This window comes from Silurus meridionalis, chromosome 6 (assembly GCF_014805685.1).
Source record: "Silurus meridionalis isolate SWU-2019-XX chromosome 6, ASM1480568v1, whole genome shotgun sequence".
In the NCBI taxonomy this organism is placed as follows: domain Eukaryota; kingdom Metazoa; phylum Chordata; class Actinopteri; order Siluriformes; family Siluridae; genus Silurus; species Silurus meridionalis.
The window spans coordinates 13,909,296-13,936,945 of NC_060889.1; the positions used below are offsets into that span (position 1 = coordinate 13,909,296).

Sequence of the window (27,650 nt, forward strand, 5' to 3'; positions counted from 1 at the left end):
AAATCTGTCTGTTCTTTTCAGTGTCATTTTTCCAGTCTTATAAAGATATTAGTGATTTAGCTCCAGTTGTTAGATTTTGTAGTTGTTACACTATAAAGTACATTAACACCTTAGACTTGTTTTCATTTTGTCATACAGCAGTGATGTATTTCCTTTCCGTAGGTTCTAATGTCGAGCTGCTCTCAGTGTCTTTCCTGTGAGGTTTTAGTGTATGATGAGGAAATCATGGCAGGTTGGACAGCAGAAGACTCTAACTTGAACACGATGTGTCCTTTCTGCCACAATTTCTTCCTGCCTCTTCTGCATGTGGAGTTTCATGACCTGCGTCCTCCGTCTGGGTGAGCTGGCCTGAAAAATCTGATGAATTTATTCATTTTTTTCTAATTTCTCATAAATTCCAATAAAAAAGTATATATTGAAATTGATCTGAGACATAAACCGACCTCAATAGTTTTCATTACAATAAGTGCTTTTTCTTTTAATTTATTTATTTACTTTTTGTGTTATTTATGTACAAAATGACTTAAAAGAAGTTACACACAGTTTGAACACTATTTTTCACATTGTGTGAAAACAGGTTCTATGTGACCAGCACATCAGGAGACAGTATCCACAGTGGCAGCACACACCCTACAACTTCCAGCTCGGAGGTAAAGGTGAGCAGCCCCAGTGACCCCACTGACCTCATTAACTTCTCAAAATCCCCTGACGCCCAGGAGGATGGTGAACGGGGGCCGACCTACCAGACCGGCACACAGCAAGCGTACGTTATTTCCATTTTTATGTCATATGCATTAAATGATTATTTATTATGTGTATTTGATGTATGTATGTGTATCATGGTTTTATGTTTATATTTATATAGTTTACTTTTGAGTGGAAAACCCAATTAAAAACAACAGAATATGGACAGAGAGAAATTCAATATTCCCATAGGTTTTACCACTGCAGGATACGATTTATCAGTAAAATGAACATAAAAAAATCCTGTACTCTCTTAAAAAAAAAAAAAAACAGGACATTTCTACAGAAACCTTTTAGAAAGTTCCTGTTTGGTTTTCAACAGTGAATTGAATCTATAAATAGCTGTTGTTTGGTATAGCTGTGTCTGTTTCAGTTACCTTTTTTTTGCACAACACTATACATTGCTTTTGTGTGTGTGTGTGTGTGTGTGTGAGAGAGAGAGATCAGGTAGTGTCATGCATCCTGCTTGTAACTGTGACATGCTATTTAGTCATGGCTTTAGCCCACACCACCACACAATTTTACCAAGCCGTTATTTAAGATGGAGTTTTAGACATGCTAGAGTTTATAAACTGTCTTTTTGTCAAGGTGATTAAACCAGACAGTTAAATCATCATTTGTTTCAAAGAGAGTGTGATTGGTTATCTGGACAGCAGTAACACTGATGTTAGGCTGCTACTTCTCAGATCAATTGTGTCCATGTGCCTACTTTAACCTCCTCACACTGTTTTTTTTCTTTAGAGAGCAGTGTTTTATTTTTAAAGCTCTTTGTACCTCCACAGGCTGGTGGCAGAGCCGGAGATTTCGGATCCTCTAGGTCTGCTGGAGAGGCAGGCAGAGAAGCGTGGTGCATCTCTGACTCGCAGTAACAGTGTGGGTGGACCTCTACAGAGCCTGGACTCTATCCAGCGGCCCAATCATGGAGTGTCCACCACCAGCCTGCCCAATAGCCTGCAGGAAGTTGTGGTAAGTGCTGCAGGAGGTTTTGTTTGTTCGTTCAAAAAAGTGTTTAACTGCAAAAGGGACGAAAATAAAAATTATCATTTGAAGTCAATGAAGTTTTCTTCTCAATTTATAGGATACGTTGGGTCAGAAGCGTCCTAACCCAAAGCCCGTTTCAGTGCCTTACCTTAGCCCTCTGGTGTTAAGGAAAGAGCTGGAGTCCTTACTAGAAAATGAGGGAGATCAGGTACATGTTCTCGCACAAGCATCATAGGCTTTATTTGCTCATGATTTTATATTGCAAATTGTCACTTTGTTCATGTTGGTTTTTTGTAGGTTATCTACACGCAGAAGTTTCTCAGTCAGCATCCAATCATTTTCTGGAACCTGGTGTGGTATTTTCGCCGGCTGGATCTACCCAGCATACTGCCTGGACTCATACTGACCTCCGAGCACTGCAACAATGGAGTACAGGTGACTTAACACCTTTTTCTTTCTTTTTTCTTTTTTCCCCAAGCTGGCTATTCCCAACTCTGCCACTAGGTGGTGGCATTATGGGTTGTATATATTTAATATCTTGTGTATGTTGTGTTGTACTTATGAGGACTGTGATATGAGATCTGATGTGCTCTTTTTTGCATGTTCTGCTGAAACAGCTGCCCCAAACTACCCTCTCTCAAGACAGCAAGCAAGTGTATGTGCAGTTACTGTGGGACAATGTAAACCTTCACCAGGAGCCCACTGAGCCTCTCTACCAGCTCTGGAGAAACTTCTGTAAGTACTATAGTACAATATGCAGGTTACTGAGCCGCACAGATAAATCATATGATTTTACTTTAGATTGCAGTAGATGAGAATAGTTATATGTTTGGATGATCTTTATGGTTCATCTCACCTGCAGTGAGGAAGAAGGGCTCTTTGGCTCCCACTGACCACCAGGAGATACGATCCCTCCTCAACAGCATTGTCAGGAACATTCAGACCAATGATGTCCTCGCTCCCATAACCCTGCTCCTTAGGGAGATCAAACGGCACCCTGAGGTCAAACGGCAAAGGTCAGCCTTCACTTTAGCTACCTTATTTATTCAAAGTCTATGGTGGCATATGCAAAATTCTATGTGGCCATTGTATATGTGTATGATCGAATATTCTTGTTTTGTTTAAGGAACTTTTTTTTTTTTTTTTAAATGAGTTTATTATTAATTATAATTTCCGGACTATTAAACGCACCCAAATATAAGCCGCACCCACTGAATTTTACAAAGATTTTATTTTGAACATAAATACGCCGCACCTGTCTATAAGCCGCAGGTGTCTACACTGAAACTAATGAACTTTACACAGGCTTTAATGAAAGACAGTGTCTGTTACACGGCTTGTATCTAAACAGTAGCCTACCATGAAAGTCATTGTTCACTGTCTTCCTCCTTCCTTTCACAACAATTTCTCTTATATTTATACATAAATACACCGACCAGCCATAACATTATAACCTGTAAGTGAATTACACTGATTATCTCTTCAGCAACATTTTGTACTCAAAGTTGATATTTTGGATGCAGAAAAATGGGCAAGCGTAAAATTTGAGTAAGTTTGACTATTGTGATGGCTAGACGACTGGGTCAGAGCATCTCCAAAACTGCAGCTCTTGTGGGCTGTTCCCAGTCTGCAGTGGTCAGTTTCTATCAAAAGTGGTCCAAGAAAGGAACAGTGGTGAACTGGAGGGTACTGGGTGGCAAAGGCACATTGATGCTCATGGGGAGTGAAGGCTGGACTGTGTGGTCCGATCCAACAGACGAGCTTCTGTAGCTCAAACTGCTGAAGAAGTTAATGCTGTTAATGCTCGACAGGTCAGAACTGTTTTAGCAGCAGAAGGGGACCAACACAATGTTAGTGGTTATAATGTTATGCCTGATTGGCCGCCATAAATCTATACCTGGTCGGTGTATGTGCCTTTATTTATTTATTTTTGTTTGTTTGTTTATTTGCCTCACTCTTGGAATAAATAACTATCAACCCTTTTTATTGTTCTTGTCTATAGGAGTATATACAGACAGATAATGTTCCTTTCACTTGTGGCCCTCGGAAGGGAGAATATTGATATTGGTGAGTAAATATTCATATGCAATCTGATGTTTTATAGATTTTTGCCTCCATTTCTAATCAAAAGAATCATATTTTGCTAATTTCAGCATCTTTATATTTTGTGTCTATAGAGGCTTATGACCGGGAATATCAGCTAGCCTTTGACAAGCTGAGCCCAGAGCAGCTAAAAGTACTTTCTCCTATGGACAACCCACCCTCCAGCAGCGTGCAGTGGTGCCTCAAGTGCTTTGGAGCTCCATTCATCTGACCTGGCTATAAGGGGAAATCTCATTTCCCACAAGGTGTCAAGAGCTCAGACGTTTGGGACCTGTAGAAGTGCACTCAGTCATCGTATTGAGGAACATACTGACTGGCTCTTGCTTGCACCTTTACCAATACGTGGTACATTATCATCCTCCAGATCAGCACCAGGATCAAAGCTCACTTCTTACAGTGTTTGTCAGCACCAGTATGTTGCATACGGATATTTATTGGTGTACGTTTTCACCCGTCTTGATTCTCGCGCCTGTTTAATTCCCCCGGACCAGTGGGAGTTAAGAGGTTGAAAAAATGCTGTCCCAAATAACTGCCTCGCATCCCAAAAGTGGCCGTCCAAACCTACCTGTGGAAGCAGTCCAGTGGAAGTGAAGATATGTTCTCTTGAGACCAATGGCAGCGGTCTTAGATAATGTGCACTTTCAAATTTTTTTTTTTTTTTTCCTATTTCCAGAATTTGTATAATGATTTGTTTTTTTTCTATGTTGGGATATTCAAACTAGACTGCCTTTTACAAAGGGATCTTTACCTATTTCTGTAGAGTCTTAAATGCCAAGCCTATATTCTCCATGTGGGTCTTGAGTGTTACAGTAGAAGGATTAAAGTGCGTGTATGTGCATGTGCCTGCATAGCTGTGTGCGCATGCGCAGATGTATAAAATCAGCTCATCGTTCGTTGCGATGACTGTGGCAGCAGACAATCAGATTTTGTCATGAACAAGACAAGAGTTATAATGAGTTCAGGTTCTGTAATAGACGGTAAACTACTTTTACTGGAAGTTAGCTTTGATGCACCTTCGGACCTTTACGTGTAAATTTAAAGATACTTGTGTTGGGGAGGAAAATGTATAAGTCTTTGGGAGTAGACTACTGAAAAAGAAAGAATAGTCATGATATTTCGGAGAGAAAAAAAAAAAATGTATAATCCCTTTACATGTACATGCGCTTGAACAGTAGAGTTAAACTATAATATGAATGTACAATATCTCTCAAATATCAATATTTTTAATTTGTTTTTTTTAATGGACATTTTATGCGATTGCTCAATAGAAAAGCATTTTCCTTTTCAGTAGAGTCTCAAGTCTTAAACTCCACATTGCTTATATAACTGACCTCAGAAGGCAACGATTATTAGTTTATTTAAAAAAAGAAAAAAATGAATCAGCAAATCTCAGTAGTGCCTTTTTATTTAGGGAAGGTAGGTTTTACTACTAATGAATTAACCTAGAGTGCAATCAGTCTGCCTTAATTTATTCATCCTTGTCTTTTCCTATCTTATTATTGTGTAATTATTTGAAAGCTCATGTAAAAGCAGACATTGTCCCATGGTTTCTATTCTTGTAATTTAATCCAGGGTTGGTCGGGGCAAGTTTGAAAACATGAGATGGAGCGATGCAGTGATAAATATGTATAAAAGAGCAACTGTTAGTAATCCAATAACCACTGTTCATAGTAACACAAAATTTGAATATAACAAATGTAAAATGTCCATTTTTTATTTTTTTTTTTCCATGCGAAATTTCTATTTTGGTAGTGGGTGGGGGTTTGTAGTATTCCAATGAAAGCTTAAGAAACAATCACGGTAAGGCACACTTGTTGCACGAATGTAGGAATGAGAAGGCTGTGTGTGTGTGTGTGTGTGTGTGTGTGTGTGTGTGTGTGTGTGTGTGGTGTGCGTTGATTGATTGATTTAAACGTTTTGATCGTATTTTTGAAAACCAGACCGGACGGTAAGGACACGGTTTTTGTTCTATTGTTTACACTTTGTAAGCAAACCGATCATCGATTTAATCCCAGTGTTGATGTGAAATATGAATGTGACACGTTTTCCTCACTGTAGACAGAACTGACCTGAACACTGTAAACCCGAATATGGCCATATGTGTAGGCGAGACTGATTCAGGATCAGTACATATCAAACCAACTACATACCGATTCAAATCGGTAACTTGTCATGTTGTGATCTTTCCCCTGTCCTCAATCTACATTATAACATTCCAACATCACACATTTTCCTGTCTGGGGGGGTACAGTGTAATAAATATCAGTGCATACTATTTGCTAATGATAAAAGCATCAACCTTATACTTTACATAGCTGATATCGCTTTATTTTTCTGCAGGTAATATTGTAACTCCTAATATTGTTCCTACTTGTTCTTCGTTGTCCAGTTATCTGGTTATGTACACAAAATGGAAAAACTGATACCCTTAAACGTTTCCTGGTGGTGTTGCATTACAGGAAAAGCATAATGATAATTTCTGCATTAAAATAAGTCTAGTGGGTGAATGTGACACACAGACTACTGTTTGATTCTTAACCAAAAAATAAAAATAAAAAAGGAAAAAAAAAGGTCGAGGATCACCTGTATGATATGCAGGTAGTATGTCTGGTCCCTGTATGTCTTTTCAGTCCAGATATTGATTGATCTACCTTCTGGTGTCCTGTGAAATTTGTATGAGTTTGTACAGGATTATGTTGTTCTTCAATAAACATACTTTGTCCTACGGTTTTTATTTATTTATTTTATTCATACTTTTTTAATTTCTTGCATGATTTATGTATTAAATTCCCATGCTCAATATGCAGTAATGAATATATTGTTAATCATGTTTGAGTCTTATAGATATAACATAACTATGACCTCTAACTTTTTTTATAGCAGTTATGCTTTTATGCTTAGACTCAGGATCAAGGAATTGGCAGATCCTTTGTGTGTACAGTGTTGTTATATCTCAGTTAAGATTAAATGTTCTCACAAAGATAGGATTATGTTTGGACTTGTGTGGTAAAGACCTTTAACGGGATATCACCGCAAATCGTATTCTAAAATGTAGAATAAAAGCCTGAAGGTTGGGGTGAGGTTTAGGTGTAGCGTAGCATTCATTAGCTGCAAACATAAGCTAGTCAGGAGCCTCATAGTGTGTAGAGTGCGTGTGCATTGACTGACTATAGAAACCATCAAATCATGACGCAGAGGTCTCCAGCCACCTGGTTACGACCCGGTACTGGGCCGGGGAAGATTTGCTATTGAGCTGTGAGAAGATTCCAGTGAAAATGCCTATAGATATGACACTATTATTTATATATATATATATATATATATATATATATATATATATATATACATACATATATATACAGTGCCCTCCACAATTATTGGCACCCCTGTTTAAGATGTGGTCGTGGACTTCTAAAAATTCTCATTTTTTTTAAAACAACATAGAACCCAAATGCAAAAAAAGAGAAAAATCCAACCTTTCATTTAAGTACATAACTTTGGTGGTAAAAAAAATCATACATTTAGAAAAAAAAAACTTGAAATCATGTGTCCCACAATTATTGGCACCCCTAACAATTCCTCTGAAAAATTTAATTGTTTTTTTTTTATATATATTTTCTGTAGTTGCTAAGGTTGGTCAGGGTATCTAGGGACTTTTAATTAGTAATTCATGATTTCCTGTTTCCTGGGGTATAAATATGACGTGACACAGAGGCCTAATTCTCTTACCCATTTGTCAACATGGCAAAGACAAGAGAACACACCATTCAAGTAAGGCAGATGTGTGTCGACTTCATAAGTCAGGCAATGGCTACAAGAAAATAGCCACTCGCCTTAACTTGCCGGTATCTACAGTCAGAGGAATCATTAAGAAGTTTAAAACAACTGGAACAGTGACAAACAAGGCTGGAAGAGGTCCCAAGTTTATCTTGCCACAACGCACAGTGAGGAGGATGGTAAGAGAAGTAAAAAAATTTCCCAAGCTCACCGTCACAGAATTGCATCAAAGAGTGGCATCTTGGGGTCACAGAGTCTCCAAAACAACCATCAGACGCTCTCTACATGCCAACAAGCTGTTTGGGAGGCATGCAAGGAAAAAGCCTTTTCTCACTAACACTCACAAACGTAAACGCCTGGAGTTTGCTAAGCGGTACTGGGACTTCAACTGGGATCGTGTGCTTTGGTCAGATGAGACTAAGATTGAGCTTTTTGGCAACAAACACTCTAAGTGGGTCTGGCGTAAAACAAAAGATGAGTATGCCGAAAAGCACCTCATGCCCACCGTGAAGTATGGTGGAGGATCTGTGATGCTGTGGGCCTGTTTCTCTTCCAAAGGCCCTGGGAACCTTGTTAGGGTGCATGGCATTATGAACGCTTTGAAGTACCAGGATATTTTAAATAAAACCTGATGGCCTCTGCCAGAAAGCTGAAGATGGGTCGTCATTGGGTCTTTCAGCAGGATAATGATCTAAAACATGTGGCAAAATCTACACAAAAGTGGTTCAGCAGTCACAAACTCAAGGTCCTCCCATGGCCATCTCAGTCCCCAGACCTCAACCCAATCGAAAACCTGTGGGGCGAGCTAAAGAGAAGAGTGCATAAGAGAGGACCCAGGACACTGGATGATCTAGAAAGATTGTGCAAAGAAGAATGGTCAAAAATCCCTCTCTCTGTGTTCTCCAATCTTGTGAAATGTTATAGGAGGAGATTAAGTGCTGTCTTGTTGGCAAAAGGAGGTTGTACAAAGTATTAACATCAGGGGTGCCAATAATTGTGGCACACATGATTTCAAGTTTTTTTTTTTTTCTAAATTTTTTTTTCTCAAATTTTTTTTTTTACCACCAAAGTAATGTACTTAAATAAAAGGTTGGATTTTTCTCTTTTTTTGCATTTGGGTTCTATGTTGTTTAAAAAAAAAAGGAGAATTTTTTGAAGTCCACGACCACATCTTAAACAGGGGTGCCAATAATTGTGGAGGGCACTGTATATATATATATAGGAGGTAAGAAAAAAGCAAGCAATGGTTGTAACCCAGTGACAGCTACTGACAAGAAAAAAAATAAAGTGCACACACACTGCTTTTGAAGACCACAGACTGGTTGCACATTGTCTTAGAGCTTTAACAGAATCTCTAATGGTCTTTGGTGGCCTCCGCTAATGATTTGTACGCTTTTATTTGGTGGTGTGTTATGTCTCGTGGATACCATTAAGGATTAATCGAAACTTGTAGATTGCATAATGGTTTATGCTGGACATTTATAGGGTCCATTAGGACATCCAGGTTTTGGAAAAGTTACTAAAGTGGAAACTTTTAAAGTTTTATTTATTTTTTAAGTTATTTTAGTGTGATGATTTAATGTTGTACTAAAACACACCTAACTAATCATGTTAACACTTCTATACACTTTATTAGGGACACCTTAATAATCTAGCCGTTCACTTTATAAGGAACACTTCTATACACTAGCATTTCACTTGATTACGTCTCAAAAGTGGCACAGTTCTGACTGTCCAGGATCAAAGTGATTTGTAAAATAAGCAACACAAATGCATACAATTATTTAATTTTAAATTACATTTTACAATTGAATACAATATATTATGCTTAATTGAAATAGCCTGAAAGTGTAACGTGCAATGTTCAATTGTATTGTGTTTTTTTTTTTTTTAAATGTGTATTTATTGCATACTTGTGTAGATTGTCATGTGTACAGTGTCAGAACGGTCTTGAAGGTGGAACATGGCACTAAAGCCCACTTAACAGCTTTGCAGATGTGTATGCAAGTTTCTCATAATGCATGAAGTTGATATTCTATATTATATGGTTATAATTTTGTGTAAGCGTGAACCTCCCCACCATTAGTGTTAACACAGTTAGTCCTGATCACACAGTGTGATTCAACTCACAATAAAGCTAAAGATTTATGGTCACCTGAGCATCACATCACATCCAAATGTAGGATCTTATTAGTACAGAAAAGGAGACTACAAGTTTAATGAGATGTTCAACAAGTGCATAAAGGTGTCATGTTCAGGTGCCCACATACAGGGAGTGCAGAATTATTAGGCAAATGAGTATTTTGACCACATCATCCTCGTTATGCATGTTGTCTTACTCCAAGCTGTATAGGCTGGAAAGCCTACTACCAATTAAGCATATTAGGTGATGTGCATCTCTGTAATGAGAAGGGGTGTGGTCTAATGACATCAACACCCTATATCAGGTGTGCATAATTATTAGGCAACTTCCTTTCCTTTGGCAAAATGGGTCAAAAGAAGGACTTGACAGGCTCAGAAAATTCAAAAATAGTGAGATATATTGCAGAGGGATGCAGCAGTCTTAAAATAGCCAAGCTTCTGAAGCGTGATCATCGAACAATCAAGCGTTTCATTCAAAATAGTCAACAGGGTCGCAAGAAGCGTGTGGAAAAACCAAGGCGCAAAATAACTGCCCGTGAACTGAGAAAAGTCAAGCGTGCAGCTGCCAAGATGCCACTTGCCACCAGTTTGGCCATATTTCAGAGCTGCAACATCACTGAGTGCCCAAAAGCACAAGGTGTGCAATACTCAGAGACATGGCCAAGGTAAGAAAGGCAGAAAGTCGACCACCACTGAACAAGACACACAAGCTGAAACGTCAAGACTGGGCCAAGAAATATCTCAAGACTGATTTTTCTAAGGTTTTATGGACTGATGAAATGAGAGTGAGTCTTGATGGGCCAGATGGATGGGCCCGTGGCTGGATTGGTAAAGGGCAGAGAGCTCCAGTCCGACTCAGACGCCAGCAAGGTGGAGGTGGAGTACTGGTTTGGGCTGGTATCATCAAAGATGAGCTTGTGGGGCCTTTTCGGGTTGAGGATGGAGTCAAGCTGAACTCCCAGTCCTACTGCCAGTTTCTGGAAGACACCTTCTTCAAGCAGTGGTACAGGAAGAAGTCTGCATCCTTCAAGAAAAACATGATTTTCATGCAGGACAATGCTCCATCACACACGCCCAAGTACTCCACAGCGTGGCTGGCAAGAAAGGGTATAAAAGAAGAAAATCTAATGATATGGCCTCCTTGTTCACCTGATCTGAACCCCATTGAGAACCTGTGGTCCATCATCAAATGTGCGATTTACAAGGAGGGAAAACAGTACACCTCTCTGAACAGTGTCTGGGAGGCTGTGGTTGCTGCTGCACGCAATGTTGATGGTGAACAGATCAAAACACTGACAGAATCCATGGATGGCAGGCTTTTGAGTGTCCTTGCAAAGAAAGGTGGCTATATTGGTCACTGATTTGTTTTTGTTTGGTTTTTGAATGTCAGAAATGTATATTTGTGAATGTTGAGATGTTATATTGGTTTCACTGGTAAAAATAAATAATTGAAATGGGTATAAATTTGTTTTTTGTTAAGTTGCCTAATAATTATGCACAGTAATAGTCACCTGCACACACAGATATCCCCCTAAAATAGCTAAAACTAAAAACTACTTCCAAAAATATTCAGCTTTGATATTAATGAGTTTTTTGTGTTCATTGAGAACATGGTTGTTGTTCAAATTAAATCCTCAAATAAAATTAATCCTCAAAAATACAACTTGCCTAATAATTCTGCACTCCCTGTAGTTCATGGCCATAAAGTGAGATTAGGTTGCAGTTCTTCAGTGTTTTAAATGTAGATATTATGAGAAAGACCAAACTTGTCTGGTGGTTCTTTTTTGTTGTTATCAGTAGCCATAAACCTGTTGGGTAAAGTCAGTGTGAGAAAGGAAAAGGAAATGCTGACAGTGTTCCTCTTGTTAAAGAAACAGCAAAAAAAACCACCTCAGCCATGGGGGATTATTTGCAGGAGTGCGTTGAGTCTTTAAAGCCCTGTTTGTTCATTTACTGATAATTAACTTAGCAACAAAGCATGCCAAGGTCACTTCTGTCCAACACACTCCTACAACCCATTTCCCTAGCAGTGCAACACACTTACACACTTTATAATGAATGGATTTCTTTTCCCTACTTTAGTGAGTCAGCTCTTTTTCAATCCATTTTAATGTGTGACTCCTCACACTAGTAATAATAATAATAATGATAATAATAATTCATCATCATCTAACAGGACAGTAAAGTAAGTGTACATAGTATCCCAGAGCAGCGCGCGTGACCTGGGCACTGTTCCTAACGTCACACTTACAGACTAAATATAAGTGGTAGTCTACTATTCCGACATGCGGTTTAGGACAGAGCCCTACTCGTGACACACACACACACACACACACACACACACGACGGTCAGCAGAGCACTTTGTGTTCAGCAACGTAGGTGTGATGAAGGTTTGGACGCAGCCACGGTCACACGACTCTCTGCGTAAAGGCGGTGTTTCATTAACACCTACTACTGAATGGACTGTATGAGCTTCGGGACCTGAGCAGTCACGTGGATGTTTGATGGAGGCTACTTTGATGTTTTCTACGGATCAGAAGAACATGGCAAGTTGGAGAGGGAACTCGGGTTCCCAAAGATATGGACACTACCGACAGGAGGTGTATGTGAAGCATAACAGCAATGATCTGGGTAATAGAGATGCTTGTATGAAATCTGTGGACATGATTAGATGAATGGATGGATAGATCATTTTTGTTTCTTAAAAAATTATCTATCTATCTATCTATCTATCTATCTATCTATCTATCTATCTATCTATCTATCTATCTATCTATCATCTTGCTTACTTCAATATATAGATAGGTAGATAGACATGTTCTTTCCTTCTTAAAAAACACCTATGTATGTATGTATGTATGTATCTATCTATCTATCTATCTATCTATCTATCTATCTATCTATCTATCTATCTATCTATCTATCCATCCATCCATCCATCCATCCATCCATCCATCCATCCATCCATCCATCCATCCATCCATCTATCTATCTATCTATCTATCTATCTATCTATCTATCTATCTATCTATGTAAACTACAGATATTTCTTTTAGTTATGTCCTCTTTATTTACAAATACATTCTTATTTTTAAGAACACAAATCCTTGGAAGTAAAAGGGAGTATAAAAGGGACCTCAGCAGTTTCTGAAGACAAGATCTCCACAGGTAACCATCAACTTTATGAACAATGAAAATGGCGACATGGTACACAGAAATCAGATATTTATAATAGAAGATATTATTATTATTATTATTATTATTATTATTATTGTTTTTATTATATAAAGAAGTCTGACATTTCTTAAACCTCTTACAATAGTCATCTTAAATTAAGTGAAAAGTAGATTAGTGTAAGTTAAGCTGATTGTGTTGTAAATTCATCTTTCATAAATACTAAAGAGTGGCCCGAAAGTCACTATACAGTCGCTGTACATAGTGACTGATTTAAAATGGGTCTTTTTTGTTAAAGGCATGAAGTAAACGTGTGCAAAAGTGAAGTTGGTGTTTTAATTATTATTTGGCCATCCACCCAAGCTACACACAGACCTCAGTGTTAGTATGACTTTAAATTGAAAGTCATGGACTGTCTCTTTAACATGTTGATTCCAAAACTGCCCATCTACATTGTGGTTTCCTATCAGAATAAGGGTCAAATAGAAATAGTTGGCACTGCTTTGGGGGGAAAAAACTCTCAAACACAGGCTGAAAATACACAATGACCCCTGCACATATCATCTTTTGTCACTGATTAACCCCTACTGTCAATAGAATACTATAACATCACATGATTGGAATGATGTTATGAGCTCAATCAGTCATGAATTAAAGAGTTTGGTCTATATTAACTAGCCTTACTCTATCCCAATGAATACCAATGCACAAGATTTAGGCTTGTATACAGGGTTACAATTATATATTTGATAAATAAGTTTTTTCTTTTAAAATAATAGGATTACCTGTATGATGGTGGCATGAAGACAGATTGCATAGTTTGTTAACTATCACACGTTTCCTGTTGCAGTGTTGCCGCTTCAGCTGGCCATAGCAGAAGGTCCGGACCGGCTTCCTGCTGACAAGGACACACAGGAAGTTCTGTGTGGGAAGCTGCGTGTGCTGGAAACTGACCTCGGCAAAATTTCACCCTTGATATCTGTACGGTTTCTTTGCTGAGATCCCATTCATAATTTCATACAAATTAATTACAAATGAATTGTACACCCGAGTAAATAATAAGCCATGAAGGTGTAAACTAAATGAATGTATAGCTTCATTAGAATTAGCACAAAAAGTGTTAAAAACTTAAACATAGTAAAACGAATAATTGTAGAAAGTTTTTTTTCTCTCATCTTAAAGGATTTATCTGCTCATCTGGTGTCCATCAACAGTGAGGAAAGGACCATATTTATCACTTTTAAATCATTTGAGGAAGTATGGAAGTTCACTACATACCACAGAATGGGTTTGTACTCTTTTTTTTTTTTACTTTTCGCATTATATCTTCTTAATTTTAGTATTAATTCCATGCTTATGTGAATGTTCTTCAGGCTTACTGAGTCAGTGTTTGGGGAACCTTATTTTAGACCAAGGATTCTGGCTGAATTCTTTAGACCAGAAGGACTCAGGAATTGAGGTCTCAATTAAAGAGGAGGCGATTAATCAGATGTATAAAAGTTTTCTGATGCAAGAAGGTAGCCTGCTATCCACTTGTTTCTTATAGTAACTTCTAGTCAGAGAAGAAGAATTATCAAGACTGATACATGATTAGATTAATACCAGGATTTTGTTTCAGGCTCCTTTTTTGGTAGTTGCACAGTGAACCAGATGTTTGACAGCTCCACATCAGGCAGTGATTTGTATCTTGAGAAAGGTGATATTGCTCTATTTGAGCCTCCATTTCTGGGTTCGGGTTGGACCGTGCTATCCCTGGCAGATGGCTCAAGAGGAACTAAAGCATGGCCAGCATTGGAACCTGCCATTCCATTTCATCAGTAAGTAGGAAAAAGTGGTGCTTGGTAAATATCCACACACCTCTGATTCATTCACTTGTCTTCTTCCTTTTGGTTTAGGTGGTTTCTGAAGTCCTGTCCTGAGTGGGTTTTGGTAGGCAGTGGGAAAACATGCTGTAATCTCCCGTTTAAAATTGGTAAGGAAACATCACTTTATGAAACTTCAGTGATGTGTTGCAAGATTATAATTAAATGCAACAAAGAGTTATTGAAACAAAAACAAAAAAAAAACTGATTAGCTGTAGGTATCTGCGAGGCGACAGAAGTGTATGATGGTAATGGGCCAGATGAACTCAGCTTTGAGACTGGAGATCGCATTATCATCAAGGGCCTACTGGTGACCTGTTTCGAGTGGTTCATGGGCAAGTTGGAGAGGACCGGTGATACAGGACTTGTCAAAACCAGCTTAGTAAAAGCAACCAATTCTCTTTGTGAGTAAGTGCCTGTGTTTTTGGATTTCCTGTGCATTTGACATCACGTGCAAATAATACAGTTTCCAATAACGCCACATCCCTAAGAATTTTATCTTTGTTTTGTACCACAACAGTGTGTCAGCAATAATTTATTTAGTCTATTAACGGATTACAAGTTGCACACTATATAGAATAGCACAGAACTGCTCTGGAGTTTTCCTTCATAAGTTTTAAGCACACATCCCCTCACAAAAGCCATACCAATGCATATACATTTTATTAATATTTTTCTGATTATGTAATGATCTTAATCCTTGCTGAAAGAACTAGTCAGAGCTGCTGTAATAGAAAATGTATCAAATACCTAAAGAAAACTGGAGATGTCTGAGGACCAGGCAGTAAAATTCCTGATTAAAAATGGATTCATGCTACATGGTTGGCTGACTGAATAATTGCATGAATAAGCAGATGTATAGGTGTTCCTTATAAAGAGGTCAATGTATCTATGTATGTATGTATGTATGTATATATGTATGTGTGTACTCTATGATTGCTTAAGTATACTCTATTTCAACCACAGGTCTGATGAAATCTTTATAAAACAAGAGGACAGCAAAATCTTCAACTTGGAACAAGAGAAGATTAAAAAGGAAGCTATTGCCTTTTTAAAGAAAACCTGCCAAAGCAATGTAGCTACAGTCTACAAGCTTGGTAAGCTGTTTAAGTCTAATCATATTAAAGTAATTTAATATCTGATACAGTACTCATGTATGTACTGGTGTGTCTGAGTTAAAGCCAGTAAGAAACATTTATCTTAAATGATTTTTATTTGAAACCATATGCGTATTAAATTATAATGGAACATGCAAATACAAAAAAAGGACCAGAGAAGTACCCTATATATCACAGTCAACTTTTCTTACGTTCTGCACACTGCCACATTATGATGGTAATTATAAACATTCTGAAAGTATTTTCTAATTCAAACTTGGATTCTTATAGAGTGGCATTAACCGATTCAATTAACATTAACTTTATTAACAGCTACTCATTCCACAAGCCTTCAACTTAATGCAATGTATAAATCCAATATGAAACCAATAATAATAATAAAAGAAGCATTAGTTCAGAACTGCAAATCAGAGTAGCACATTGCAAGAGAGAACTTTGCACTTTGTCTTTACACATCCATTTTCCAGGGAAGAACTCGTGGGGCTCTGATCCTGTGGATCAAACTTTGTGTCACAGTTGGCTCAGCCCTAAGAAAGAAAAAAAAAAAATCATTTTAAGGACTAGCACAACAGTCAGAGGCTCAGTTTGAGACCTAAACTGCTTGGCACCTAACCTAACCTATTGTTTTCTCGCACTCACCGGTCTTGGTTGAGTAGTGAGTTTGCAAGTCCCCAGACAAAAGGTGTTGCTGGTGTTCCAGACTTCTCCTCCTCTGTGGTGGGAAAGTGTTTGTTTGTTTGTCAGAAAATGTATCTGTGTGCCCACTGGATTCATAATTTCTTCACTAAGAGTAAGAATAAGAGTAATTTTGCTAGTAATTCACTACATGTCTAGTAAATGAGGAGAGGAAGGACAGTGTAATAAAGACATGGCAGAAGCTGACCTTCATCCCAGTCTTCATCACACACAGGAATAGTCCAGGTGCTGACAGGAACCTGGAATTTGCGCTGGGTGTCATCAGTTATTGCTTAAATTATAATAAAAAAATAAATAAAAATAAAAAGAATTCAGAAAATTACATTAGTTAGTTTTCTTGGTATAAAAAGGAAATACTTTAAAAGTCAAGTATGTCACAAAATTGTGTACATTCCTACCATAATCAGTATTTACAGGGCACCGATCCACACAGGTGGACATGTGATCGGACATCTCGTGTTTGGGCATAAGGTGACGAGCGTTGAATGGGCATGTCCACAGCTGACTGGCCAGCTGAGGATTGTTCTGGAAAGTACAAAAGATTAATTTTATTATATATATCAATCACACACAGTGGTGTGAAAGTGTTTGCCGGATTTCTTATTTTTTTGCATGTTTGTCACACTTTAATGTTTCAGATCATCAAACTAATTTAAATATTAGTAAAAAAATAACAAGTAAACACAAAATGCAGTTTTTAAATAAAAGGTTTTTATTATTGAGGAAGAACAAAATCCTTTTGGATTTTTTTACATGGTCCTGTGTGAAAAAGTGTTTGGCTCCTAAACCTAATAACTGGTTGGGCCACTCTCAGCAGTAACAACTGCAATCAAGCGTTTGCGATAACTTGCAATGAGTCTGTTTCAGCGCTGTGGAGGAATTTTGGTCCACTCATCTATACAGAATCCAGCCACATTGGACGGTTTTTGAGCATGAACCACCTTTTTAAGGTCATGCCACAGCATCTCAATAGGATTCAGGTCAGGACTTTGACTAGGCCACTCCAAAGTCTTCATGTTTTTCTTCAGCCATTCAGAGGTGGACTTGCTGGTGTGTTTTGGATCATTGTCCTGCTGCAGAACCCGAATTCGCTTCAGCTTAAGGTCAGAAACAGATGGCCGGACATTCTCCTTCAGGATTTTTTGGTAAACAGCAGTATTCATGGTTCTATTTATCAGAGCAAGTCCTCCAGGTCCTGAAGCAGAAAAATAGCGCCAGACCATCACACTACCACAACCATATTTCACTGTTGGTATGAAGTTCTTTTTGTGAAATGCGGTGTTACTTTTACGCCAGACGTAATGGGACACACACCTTCCAAAAAAGTTCAACTTTTGTCTCGTCAGTCATTTTCCATTTGTAAATAATGGCCCTCATTGTGGTTTGCTGGAGTCCCAAAGCTTTAGAAATGGCTCTATAACCTTTTCCAGACTGATAGATCTCAATTCTTTCTCTCTCATTTGTTTCTGAATTTATTTGGATCTCGGCATGATGTCTAGCTTTTGAAGATCTTTTGGTCTACAGTACTTCACTTTGTCAGGCAGGTCCTATTTAAGAGATTTCTTGATTGCGAACAGGGGTGGCAGTAATCAGGCCTGGGTGGGCAAGAGAAGATGAACTCAAGTATGATAAACCACCGTTTTTTACATAACTTTTTCCACACAGGACCGTGTAGTTTTTTTTTTTTTCCCTTAATAATAAAAACCATTTCAAAACTGCATGTTGTGTTCAATTGTGTCATCCTTTACTAATATTTAAGTTAGTTTGATCATTTGAAACACTAAAGTGTGACAAACATGCAAATAAAATAAGAAATCAGGAACACACCACTGAATATATATAGAACTTTTAATCTTTCTTACTTTATACACCAACATATTATTCATATAATAAATCTAGAGAAATTTCAGAGGAGTTCCCTTTGGGTGAACATAAACCTGAGAGGTTAAGTATTATGTACAGTAATCAATTGTTGTGTAGTGTTACTTCTTCACAGCTCCTAGGACCCCAGTTAAAACTAAACTCTGATTACTGTGTGTGTGTCATGGCCCACAGGTTCATGTAATTACCCAGAAGTGTGAATGAATGTGTTAATGTGTGCCCTGCTATGGACTGGCATTCCATACAGGGTGTATTCCTCATGCCTTGCTGATGAAGGATGGATGGATGGATGGATGGATGGATTAAGCCAGGTGGAAAAAGTTTTCTTCATGTCACAGAACCTGCAGTGCATATGGATTTATCATAATGATTATACAGGGATATAGATTTGTACCCACCTTCTTGCACTTGATGAGGTGGTAGGGAAAGCGACATGCCCGGATTTTATGATTAGCGTCATAAGGGCACAGAAGCAGTTTGTCAGGGTTACAGTAATCATCATCTAACAGAAAAAAATATTATATAAGGAAGAAGCAGGTTAGTCAGACTGCCAGAAACTTTCAGTGCGAATTCACGTCCTCTACAATGTTAAGAACTGATCATTCATCACGTCTTCATATTGAACTTTGCTATATACAGTACCTTGTTCCTCTTCCCAGCGACGAAGTGGTGCTTTAGCTTCAGGAGATGGTTCCTTGCTGTTCTTTGACCTTTTCGATGCCATCCCTGGTTTCCCCCTCTGCTTTATACACACACGATCTTGACCTATTACTAACAGAAACGACTTTCAAAACTTAAATTGCAAACTAAACTTAAATTAGCATCATGTCGCCCTGGGAAATTACGAGTGGAAATATGCCGATTTACTTTCCTGTTCTGTGATAATGGTTCACACTATTTCTGCTTACTTTTGACCTCAAGTGAATTTTAAAGTAAGAAATAAAAGTGCTCACTTCGAGTTCTTGAAATTTATAAGCCAGGGAACGGACGACACTCGAATCTACTGCGCATGCGCACCATGTTGTTCTTCTCTCTTGTTAGCTAATTCGATATTCAAGATTTTAATTAGCATGAAAACAAATAGCTTTTAGTTTAGTTCGGTTTTATGGATAATACTCATTTCTAAATATACAATAACATAACATACTAATAATAATGGAAATTTTCTTTGTATAAATTCTTCAATGATTTATATCATTTTTGAATCTATATGATCGTTTTCCTAAATCCCAGTAAGAGATACAAACACTGGCAATAAGCAGTAAATCGAAATTGTGAGTTTTTAGAGTCTGCAACAAGTGATCTTAATCTTTATTTAATATTTTTATGACAGATTCAACAAATTCAACATCAGTTCGAAGTAGGTAACATTTGTATATTACACATTTTAATCAATTATAATGATTTCTTTAAAGAAATTGAAACTACAGGTTTTTTTTTCCATTCATATTTTTTTAGATGGCCCCACCAACTGTGAATATATAAGCATGAAAAGAAATATCAGCAATATTTTGAGTGAAACAAGAAAACATCCACAAATCGAGCAGACCCAAGACAATGTAAAGCTCCAAACAGATGAGTCCATAGGATCCACAGTGTCATCCTGCAAAATCCCACACTTTACTGTATGTTCAGAGCAGGATCCAGATGAATACCATTCCCTCTTGTCCTTCCTAGGCAGCCGTGATCACCGGCCTGAGTTTCAGCTTCTCTATACTACCTACACAGAATTCCTCCTTTTGCATTTCCAGGGCCACAGTGATGAGGAGGAGCTGGTAGAATATTTGGGTGTTGCTCGAGAAACTGCAAGAAAAAAACGCATGCCATGGGCACAGAGCAGAATATGTTTCCTCTTGGGACAGTTGTGCGCAGGAAGGTCGAAGTTCTCCCAGGCACGTGTCTATTATGAGGAAGCCTTAAGCATACCAAGAGACTATTTCACTGACATGCACCTTCTCTCAGCCATCTACTCTAACCTGGCCTTTATCTATCTCACACAAAAAAATGCAGAGAAGTATCTTGCTCTATCTGAACGCTTTGCTGCTTTATTGATGGGAGTTGGTGACTATTTATCTGGCACAGAAGACGCTGAGGTGTTAAAGTTTGGACTAAAAAAGGCAGTTCTCTCCCTGAACAAACCTGCAGAAGCCCGGGTCTGTTTCCTGCTAGCCAAGTTGTATCTGAAGCTTGGAGAAGGGATAAGGGCTGTACCTTTCATTGAACGGTTACAGATTTTAGCTGATGAGATCCCTGGAACTTGTGACAAGATGCGGAGTCATGGTTTTTTACTCTTAGCAAGACTTTATAGTGACTACGGGCTCCTTCAACTAGCTGAGAGCTCAGCATGGCAGGCATGTCTTCAGGTGGGTTTTACATGATAAATGTAAAGTAACTGTATATTATTACAGTCATAAAATTCTTTTTTTTTCTTGCAACACATAGGTGTCTACCTCAGTCACTGATTGTTTCTGCGGCATCTCTTTGCTGTTAGAGAATGGCCAAGAACTGTATGGTGTTGACATCCCAGCACAAGTAGCTCTATGTTTGACTCGAGCTGCTGCGTTAGAATCTGCTGACGTGGAGCCCAGCTTTCCACATGCCTATGCCCTGTGTTTGTCTTGGCTCTTCCACAAGCAAGGCATGTCTAAAAGGGCAGTTTACTACATGTGCAACTTCATCAAACATTCCTCTGCTACAACACTCAGCCAGTCTGATGCCAATGCTGCTCTTATCTGGCTGGCATGGTTATATATCTGTGACTGGCAGTACCACAGTGCTCTGGATGTTTTGGACTCGGTCCTGTCCTCCCTCCCTGAACATTGCACAACCCAGCTGGAGGGGGTCATCTATAATATGCGTGGCATCACTTTGAGACACGCCAGTGATGTCAAACAAGCTGCTGAGAACTTCCGTGCTGCAGTTGATGTCTGTGAGGAGCTTGAAGACAGGCATAACTGGGCCATTGCAATAGCCAACTTTGGTTTCTTGAGTTTGCAGGTCAATGCGAAGAGAGTAGCAGAGGAGCAGCTTATCCAGGCAATAGAGCTGTTTTCAGAGCTAGAGGATGAAGACCATGAAGTGAACTTTGTTGTTGTGCTTTTAGAGCTTGGAAAGCTTTATGTATCACAGGGTTTTTGTGAAAAAGGAAAGGTCTGCTATGAGTGGGCCCTGCTGATTTCCATCCTCTATGAAAACTCAGAGAGTAAGTGCCAGCTATCATTACTGACAGTTCTGTTTAGCATTGTAAATACAAATTTAGATTATTAAACATTTTATAATTCATAATATTCTATTTCATAATTAAATGTAATCTCATACTTATTTCCTTGTTAAGGCCAATTGCAAGCCACTCGTCACCTATGCCAGCTATATAGTGACTCATGTCCTGATGAAGCTCAGTGTATCATCTACAATGAACACCAGCTGAACCTGCTGCAGCAGACAGGAGACAGAACCCTGGAGGCAGAAATATTGCAGAAGATCAGCCAGCTGTACCTCACCCTGGGCACAGAGAAGTTAGTTCATATGATAAACAACTCATGTGAATATTAGTACATTATATGTATATACTAATAAATGTCAGCATTTTTGACATGACAGAATGTAAAGGTCAAACTCAATAGTTCCAGGCTCAACAGTCTAAAACGTCTTTTTGCTGTTATTATGACTCAGAGCAAACAGATGTGCTCTGGACTACACCAAAAGAAGTATAGGGATCTACATTGACATGGGGAGGAAGAAGAAAGAGGCACACGGCTGGCTCCAGGCAGGAAAAATCTACCACATCCTCAAACAGACTGAGCTGGTGGATCTCTATGTGCCGGTAATAATAAGTTGGCAAACATGTAAAACTAAAAAAAGAAAAAAGAAACAAAAAGCCCCCACCAACGAATCTATGCATAGTTGAATGGTATTAAGGCTCTGATGATAGAATTTAATGAAACAGACTTATTGTAACAAACTCTGACACTGGAGACTCCTTGAAGAAGATCTCCTTGCAGAAAATGTCATAAAAAATTGCATACAAGTTTAAACTTTTAATGTAGAAAAACCTCCACACAAATCTCTGTGAATAAATTGTTACTAAATAAATTAACATTAAATTGACTGCATGAATATAAACCTCTAATTGCAGTTGAAAGTACTTTCAGAGCTGCTGTTACACAAAATTACACAAAAATACACAAAAAAAACCCCACCCTCTGTCCAGTCAGATTCAAGAAATCAAGAGCATTGGGTGTAATACCTAGAATTTAATCTGTTGTAAGAGTTTCTACGCCATAGACAATGTGTTATAATGCTGATAATATTTACTTGTAAAAGTTAACCGTAAACCACATGATCCCAGAAGATTTTCTCTTCTGTCTTTGAGTGACAGGTAGCGCAAGACATCGCTTTAAGCACAGGAGACACACTATTTATTCTGGAGCTGCTGGAGACAGCAGGGGATATATTCTTCGACAGCACACAGGACAGAGAAAAAGCTGTCTGCTTTTATAGGGTAAGTCTGTATATCCGATTGGTTTAAAGTCAATAGGTAATTAAGATTCCCTCAGAAAAAAAATTATAAGTTTAAACAGGGTAAACACTAAACATTTTGTAGGAACATACTAAACATAGCATTTTAGATAGTCAGGTCGAGAATTATTTAATAAACAAGGGCATGTTCAGCTATATGCTGTTCACCTATATGTGAAACTACTAAAGAAAGAAAAATGATATTTAAAAGTGCAGTCTCTCAGCCTTTTCTTCTTATTTTTTTGGTGTACTTGTCATATTGTTATAGCATTAATAATACCGCTGCTATATTTCAACACTCAATATTGACAGATTTTAAAAAATGATGTGTAATGCACATGTAGAAATAGACCAGGAATATGTAATATACACTGACCAGGCATAATATTATGACATACATTATGACCAGTAAAGTGAATAACACTAATTATTTATTCATCTGTTAGTGGGTGTAATATATTAGGTAGCAAGTAACCATTTTGTCCTCAAAGTTGATGTGTTAGAAGCAAGAAAAATGGGCAAGCGTAAGAATTTGAGTAAGTTTGACAAGTATGATGGCTAGACGACTGGGTCAGAGCATCTCCAAAACTGCAGCTCTTGGGGGCTGTTTCCAGTATGCAGTGGTCAGTTTCTATCAAAAGTGGTCCAAGAAAGGAACAGTGGTGAACCGGAGACAGGGTCCCGGGTGGCCGAGGCTCATTTATGCACGTGAGGAGTGAAGGCTGTACCGTGTGGTCCGATCCAACAAATGAGCTCCTGTAGCTCAAACTGCTGAAGAAGTTAATGCTGTTAATGCTCGACAGGTCAGAACTGTTTCGGCAGCAAAAGGGATAAACACAATATTAGGTTGGTGGTTATAATGGTATGCCTGATCGGTGGTCACAAATTTATCCCTGGTCAGTGTAAGTATAGATTATGATGTATAGTCCAGTTTAAAAGCTGTGTGTGTGTGTGTGTGTGTGTGTGTGTGTGTGTGTGTGTGTGTGTGTGTGTGTGTGTGTGACAGGACCGAGCCCTCCCAATTGCAGTGAAGACAAGCAGTATGTGTTGTCAGCTCAGATTGTGTAATAAACTAGCAGAGTTGCTGCTACACCTGGGAGAGTATAAAGAAGCTGTGGAGTATGCACAGACTGCTTTAGAAATCAGCGTCAGCATGGGTACGTATCAGTGTATTGCTGAAACCCAATGCTGCTTACACAACTTTGCCAGTTAAAGTAACGTTTACATGGAATTCCAGTCCTCAGTTTATTCCAGTTGAAATTGCACAGTACACAATTTGTTTTTTATCACAATATAAGACACATTAATTTAAATAAGACTGCCTAGACTACATCCTTGTCTTTACTTGTTTTATGCTTGTAGCTGACCGTTTAAGTGAGCGTGTGGCTTTCCATCGGCTGGCTACACTCTACCACTGCCTGAATCAGTTTGAGCTGGCTGAGCACCACTTCCTGAAAGCCCTCTCACTCTGTCCCTCACCACTGCAGTTTGATGAGGAAGCCCTGTACTATGTCAAGGTCTATCAGACATTAGGTGACATAATCTTCTATGATCTAAAGGTAAGAATCACATCCAAGGCTTACAGGTGCATCTTAGTAAATTAGAATATCATGAAAAAGTTGATTTATTTTAGTAATTCAATAAAAAAAAAGTGAAACTCGTATATCATAGATTCCTCAGACACAGACTGATATATTTCAAGTGTTTAATTCTTTAAATTTCGATGATTAGGCTTACAGCTAATGAAAACCCAAAATTCAGTATCTGAGACAATTAGAATATTGTGAAAAAAATTTAATATTGGAGACTTGCGGTGTCACACTCTAATCAGCTAATTACATCCAAACACCTGCAAAGGCTTCCCGAGCGTTTAAAGTTTGTCTCTGGTTCAGTCTACACAATCATGGGGGAAGACTGCTGACTTGACAGTTGTCTAGAAGACGATCATTGACACCCTGCACATGGAGGGTAAGACACAAAAGGTCATCGCTAAAGAAGCTGCTGTTCACAGAGTGCTGTATTTAAGCACGTTAATATAAAGTTGAATGGAAGAAAAAAATGTGGTAAAAAAAGAATTTGGGGGAGATTCACAAATAGTGAACTGCAGCAGGAGTCAGTGTTTAAAAAGCCACCACACACAGACGTATCCATGGGCTACAACTGACTCATTCCTTGTGTCAAGCCACTCCTGAACCAGAGACAATGTCAGAGGTGTCTTACCTGGGCAAAGGACAAAAAGGACTGGACTGTTGCTCAGTGGGTCAAAGTCGTGTTTTCAGATGAAAGGAAATACATCTTTGCGTTTTATTCAAAAATCAAGGTCCCAGAGTCTGGAAGAAGAGAGGAGAGGCACAGAATCCAAGTTGCTTGAGGTCCAATGTAAAGTTTGCACAGTCAGTGGTGGTTTGGGGAGTCATGTCATCTGCTGGTTGTCGTCCACTGTGTTTTATCAAGTCCAAGGTCAGCACAGCCGTTTACCAGGAAGTTTTAGAGCACTTCATGCTTCCCTCTGCTGACCAGCTTTATGGAGATGCTGATTTCATTTTCCAGCAGGATTTAGCACCTGCCCACACCGCCAAAAGCACCAAAGGTTGGTTAAATGAACATGGTGTTGGTGTGCTTCACTGGCCAGCAAACTCACCAGAGCTGAACTCCATAGAGAATCTATGTGGTATTGTCAAGAGGAAAATGAGAAATAAGAGACCAAAATAATGCAAATGAGCTGAAGGCCACTGTCAAAGAAACCTGGGCTTCCATACCACCTCAGCAGTGCCACAGACTGATCACCTCCATACCACGCCAAATTGAGGCAGTAATTAAAGCAAAAGTAGCCCCTACCAAGTATTGAGTACATATAAAGTAAATGAACATACTTTCCAGAAGGCCAACAATTTACTAAATTTTTTTTTTTTTTAATTGGTCTTATGAAGTATTTTAATTTTTTGGTGGTTTTTTTTTTTAAATTGTAAGCCAGAATCATCAAAATAAAAAAACACTTGAAATATATCAGTCTGTGTGTGATGAATCTATATAATATACAAGTTTCACTTTTTGTATTGAATTACTAAACTAAATCAACTTTTTAATTATATTTTAATTTATTGAGATATGCCTGTATATCCCAAAGACTAACCAGAAGAGGGCAATATAGGGATGCAAACTAAATTGAAAATCTGTCGACATACTATATGTTCTCTCTAGGTTAGGTTAGCTTTAGGTTGTTAGGTGGTCCTGCTGAAAAATTTAATCTATCCACTGTCTATAGTAGAAATGACAATAAAAGCCTTGTGACTTGACTTGACTTGAACTGTGTTCACTGCTAAGTATTGAGACAATAAAAAGTATCTAATGGGATTATTTAAAGGATATTATTTTTAATGATCACATCACACAGTGGTCTAATGTATAGCATTGCCACATAACTGCTCCAGAGTCCCTATTTTGCTTCTGAGGTCAGGTTACAAGTCTGTGTCCCCTATTAGTGAATGTGTTTACTGTCCGTCCAGTAGACTAGTGTCCTATTCTGGGTGTATTCCAACCTCACAACCAAGGATAGACTCAGCATTCTTCATGATGCAGACTATGATAAAATAGTTACTAAAAAATGAATGGACAAAAGACTTAATGAATAATTAATAGAAAGAGATTTTGAATCAAAAATGAAAAATCCTGTATAAGTAAGTTTAAATTATTTCACTGTAACATCTATCACGTGCTGATTTGTTCAATCATACATTATACACAACAAATAACAAATCTTCATTCCCCTCTCTAAGGACCCGTTTGATGCAGCTGGTTATTACCACCTTGCTCTGGCTGCTGCCATGGACCTGGGCAATAAGAAGTCTCAGCTTGAGCTGTGCACTCGTCTGGCTACAATTTACCACAACTTTCTCATGGATCGTGAACTCTCCCTGCATTTCTACCAGCGTGCCCGAGCTTTCGCTGCCGATCTTAATATCCGCCGTGTCAACCTATCAGCAGATCAGAGTTTTCGCACCACATCCCAATATAGAATCAAAGCCTCTCAGGAGATCAGCTAAACAGACAAGAGTGTACTGAGAAAACAAAAACATAGACTGCACTGAAGCACAACACTATAATGTTTACAGTCTATTGACCAGATGCTTTGTGTAGTGGTTTATTGGCTTTCATTTGTGTTGACAAGCTTGATGATATTTGTGATGTGCTGATTGCTTATGTTGCTCCAGCAGGCAATTTCAGCAAGAGTGTCAAAAAAACACCCCAAAAATCTAAAGTTTATAATTCAAGAATGACTGGAAAAAAGATTAATTCACATTAAGAATATAATAATAATAAAAAAGAAAGTCTGTATGTACATGTCTGTGCCACAAATATGCTATTATTTAATTTAATGCTTATTTTTATAGGAAGAAATTATAATTTTTGAAAGTCCATTCTACTGCTACTACTACTACTACTGATAATAATATGAAGAAGAAATAGAAAAAGCAGAAAAAACTATAAGTTAATTTTACTGATATTCTACAGTGTGTGTGTGTGTGTGTGTGTGTGTGTGTGTGTGTGTGTGTGTGTGTGTGTGTGTGTGTGTGTGTGTGTGTTGCCCTGCAGTGTATTCCTGGGATGGGCAAGGGTAAAGCTATTACTGCAAAAATGCCACATCCTCAAAAA

At 38.3% G+C, this 27,650-nt stretch overlaps 3 protein-coding genes across 7 annotated transcripts in view; 2 read left to right on the forward strand and 1 right to left on the reverse strand.

Moving 5' to 3' along the window:
• dennd4c (DENN/MADD domain containing 4C) overlaps window positions 1-6,553 on the forward strand; it is a 49,853-nt gene extending 43,300 nt beyond the window's left edge. For all 3 annotated transcript variants that reach the window (XM_046851838.1, XM_046851836.1, XM_046851837.1), the window contains exons 26-34: window positions 163-338; window positions 578-763; window positions 1,527-1,710; window positions 1,823-1,933; window positions 2,023-2,160; window positions 2,343-2,460; window positions 2,588-2,741; window positions 3,728-3,792; window positions 3,903-6,553. In XM_046851838.1, coding sequence (XP_046707794.1) covers window positions 163-338; window positions 578-763; window positions 1,527-1,710; window positions 1,823-1,933; window positions 2,023-2,160; window positions 2,343-2,460; window positions 2,588-2,741; window positions 3,728-3,792; window positions 3,903-4,039 — 1,269 coding nt within the window. In that variant the 3' untranslated portion in view covers window positions 4,040-6,553. The remainder of the gene's footprint in view (window positions 1-162; window positions 339-577; window positions 764-1,526; window positions 1,711-1,822; window positions 1,934-2,022; window positions 2,161-2,342; window positions 2,461-2,587; window positions 2,742-3,727; window positions 3,793-3,902) is intronic.
• A 5,543-nt stretch (window positions 6,554-12,096) lies between these two features.
• On the forward strand, window positions 12,097-27,336 carry LOC124387457 (SH3 domain and tetratricopeptide repeat-containing protein 1). Of its 2 annotated transcripts, XM_046851839.1 has the most exons (18): window positions 12,097-12,379; window positions 12,845-12,916; window positions 13,773-13,903; window positions 14,105-14,210; window positions 14,296-14,439; window positions 14,541-14,739; window positions 14,818-14,894; window positions 14,997-15,192; window positions 15,751-15,881; window positions 19,813-19,839; window positions 19,938-20,842; window positions 20,922-21,681; window positions 21,814-21,994; window positions 22,152-22,302; window positions 22,858-22,980; window positions 24,004-24,154; window positions 24,360-24,556; window positions 26,774-27,336. In XM_046851839.1, the coding sequence occupies exons 1-18, from the start codon at window positions 12,253-12,255 to the stop codon at window positions 27,038-27,040; spliced, it is 3,945 nt and encodes a 1,314-aa protein (XP_046707795.1). In that variant the 5' UTR covers window positions 12,097-12,252; the 3' UTR covers window positions 27,041-27,336. The 2 variants fall into 2 exon arrangements, 1 of the variants encoding a protein (XP_046707795.1); XR_006926166.1 differs by lacking the exons at window positions 24,360-24,556; window positions 26,774-27,336 and having other exon boundaries at window positions 22,831-22,980; window positions 24,004-24,025.
• LOC124387459 (gametocyte-specific factor 1) lies at window positions 15,979-21,934 on the reverse strand. 2 transcript variants are annotated; one of them, XM_046851842.1, is made up of 7 exons: window positions 21,798-21,934; window positions 19,122-19,250; window positions 18,878-18,981; window positions 16,997-17,123; window positions 16,786-16,869; window positions 16,542-16,614; window positions 15,979-16,429 (listed from the first exon to the last, which is right to left on the reverse strand). In XM_046851842.1, the coding sequence occupies exons 1-7, from the start codon at window positions 21,859-21,861 to the stop codon at window positions 16,351-16,353; spliced, it is 660 nt and encodes a 219-aa protein (XP_046707798.1). In that variant the 5' UTR covers window positions 21,862-21,934; the 3' UTR covers window positions 15,979-16,350. The 2 variants fall into 2 exon arrangements, with proteins under 2 accessions (XP_046707798.1, XP_046707799.1); XM_046851843.1 differs by lacking the exon at window positions 21,798-21,934 and adding an exon at window positions 19,433-19,499.
• Window positions 27,337-27,650: the final 314 nt, after the last annotated feature.

Bases quoted from the DNA above. Each gene is read 5' to 3' on its own strand.
- LOC124387457 (XM_046851839.1), top strand. From the start codon at position 12,253: ATGGAGGCTACTTTGATGTTTTCTACGGATCAGAAGAACATGGCAAGT. The intron at 13,904-14,104 runs GTACGGTTTCTT...CTCATCTTAAAG, and splicing joins AAATTTCACCCTTGATATCT to GATTTATCTGCTCATCTGGT. The intron at 24,155-24,359 runs GTACGTATCAGT...TTATGCTTGTAG, and splicing joins AGAAATCAGCGTCAGCATGG to CTGACCGTTTAAGTGAGCGT.
- LOC124387459 (XM_046851842.1), bottom strand. From the start codon at position 21,861: ATGAGTCACTATATAGCTGGCATAGGTGACGAGTGGCTTGCAATTGGC. The intron at 16,615-16,785 runs GTCAGCTTCTGC...TTCCCACCACAG, and splicing joins TGATGAAGACTGGGATGAAG to AGGAGGAGAAGTCTGGAACA. The intron at 16,430-16,541 runs GTGAGTGCGAGA...TTTCTTTCTTAG, and splicing joins TCACTACTCAACCAAGACCG to GGCTGAGCCAACTGTGACAC.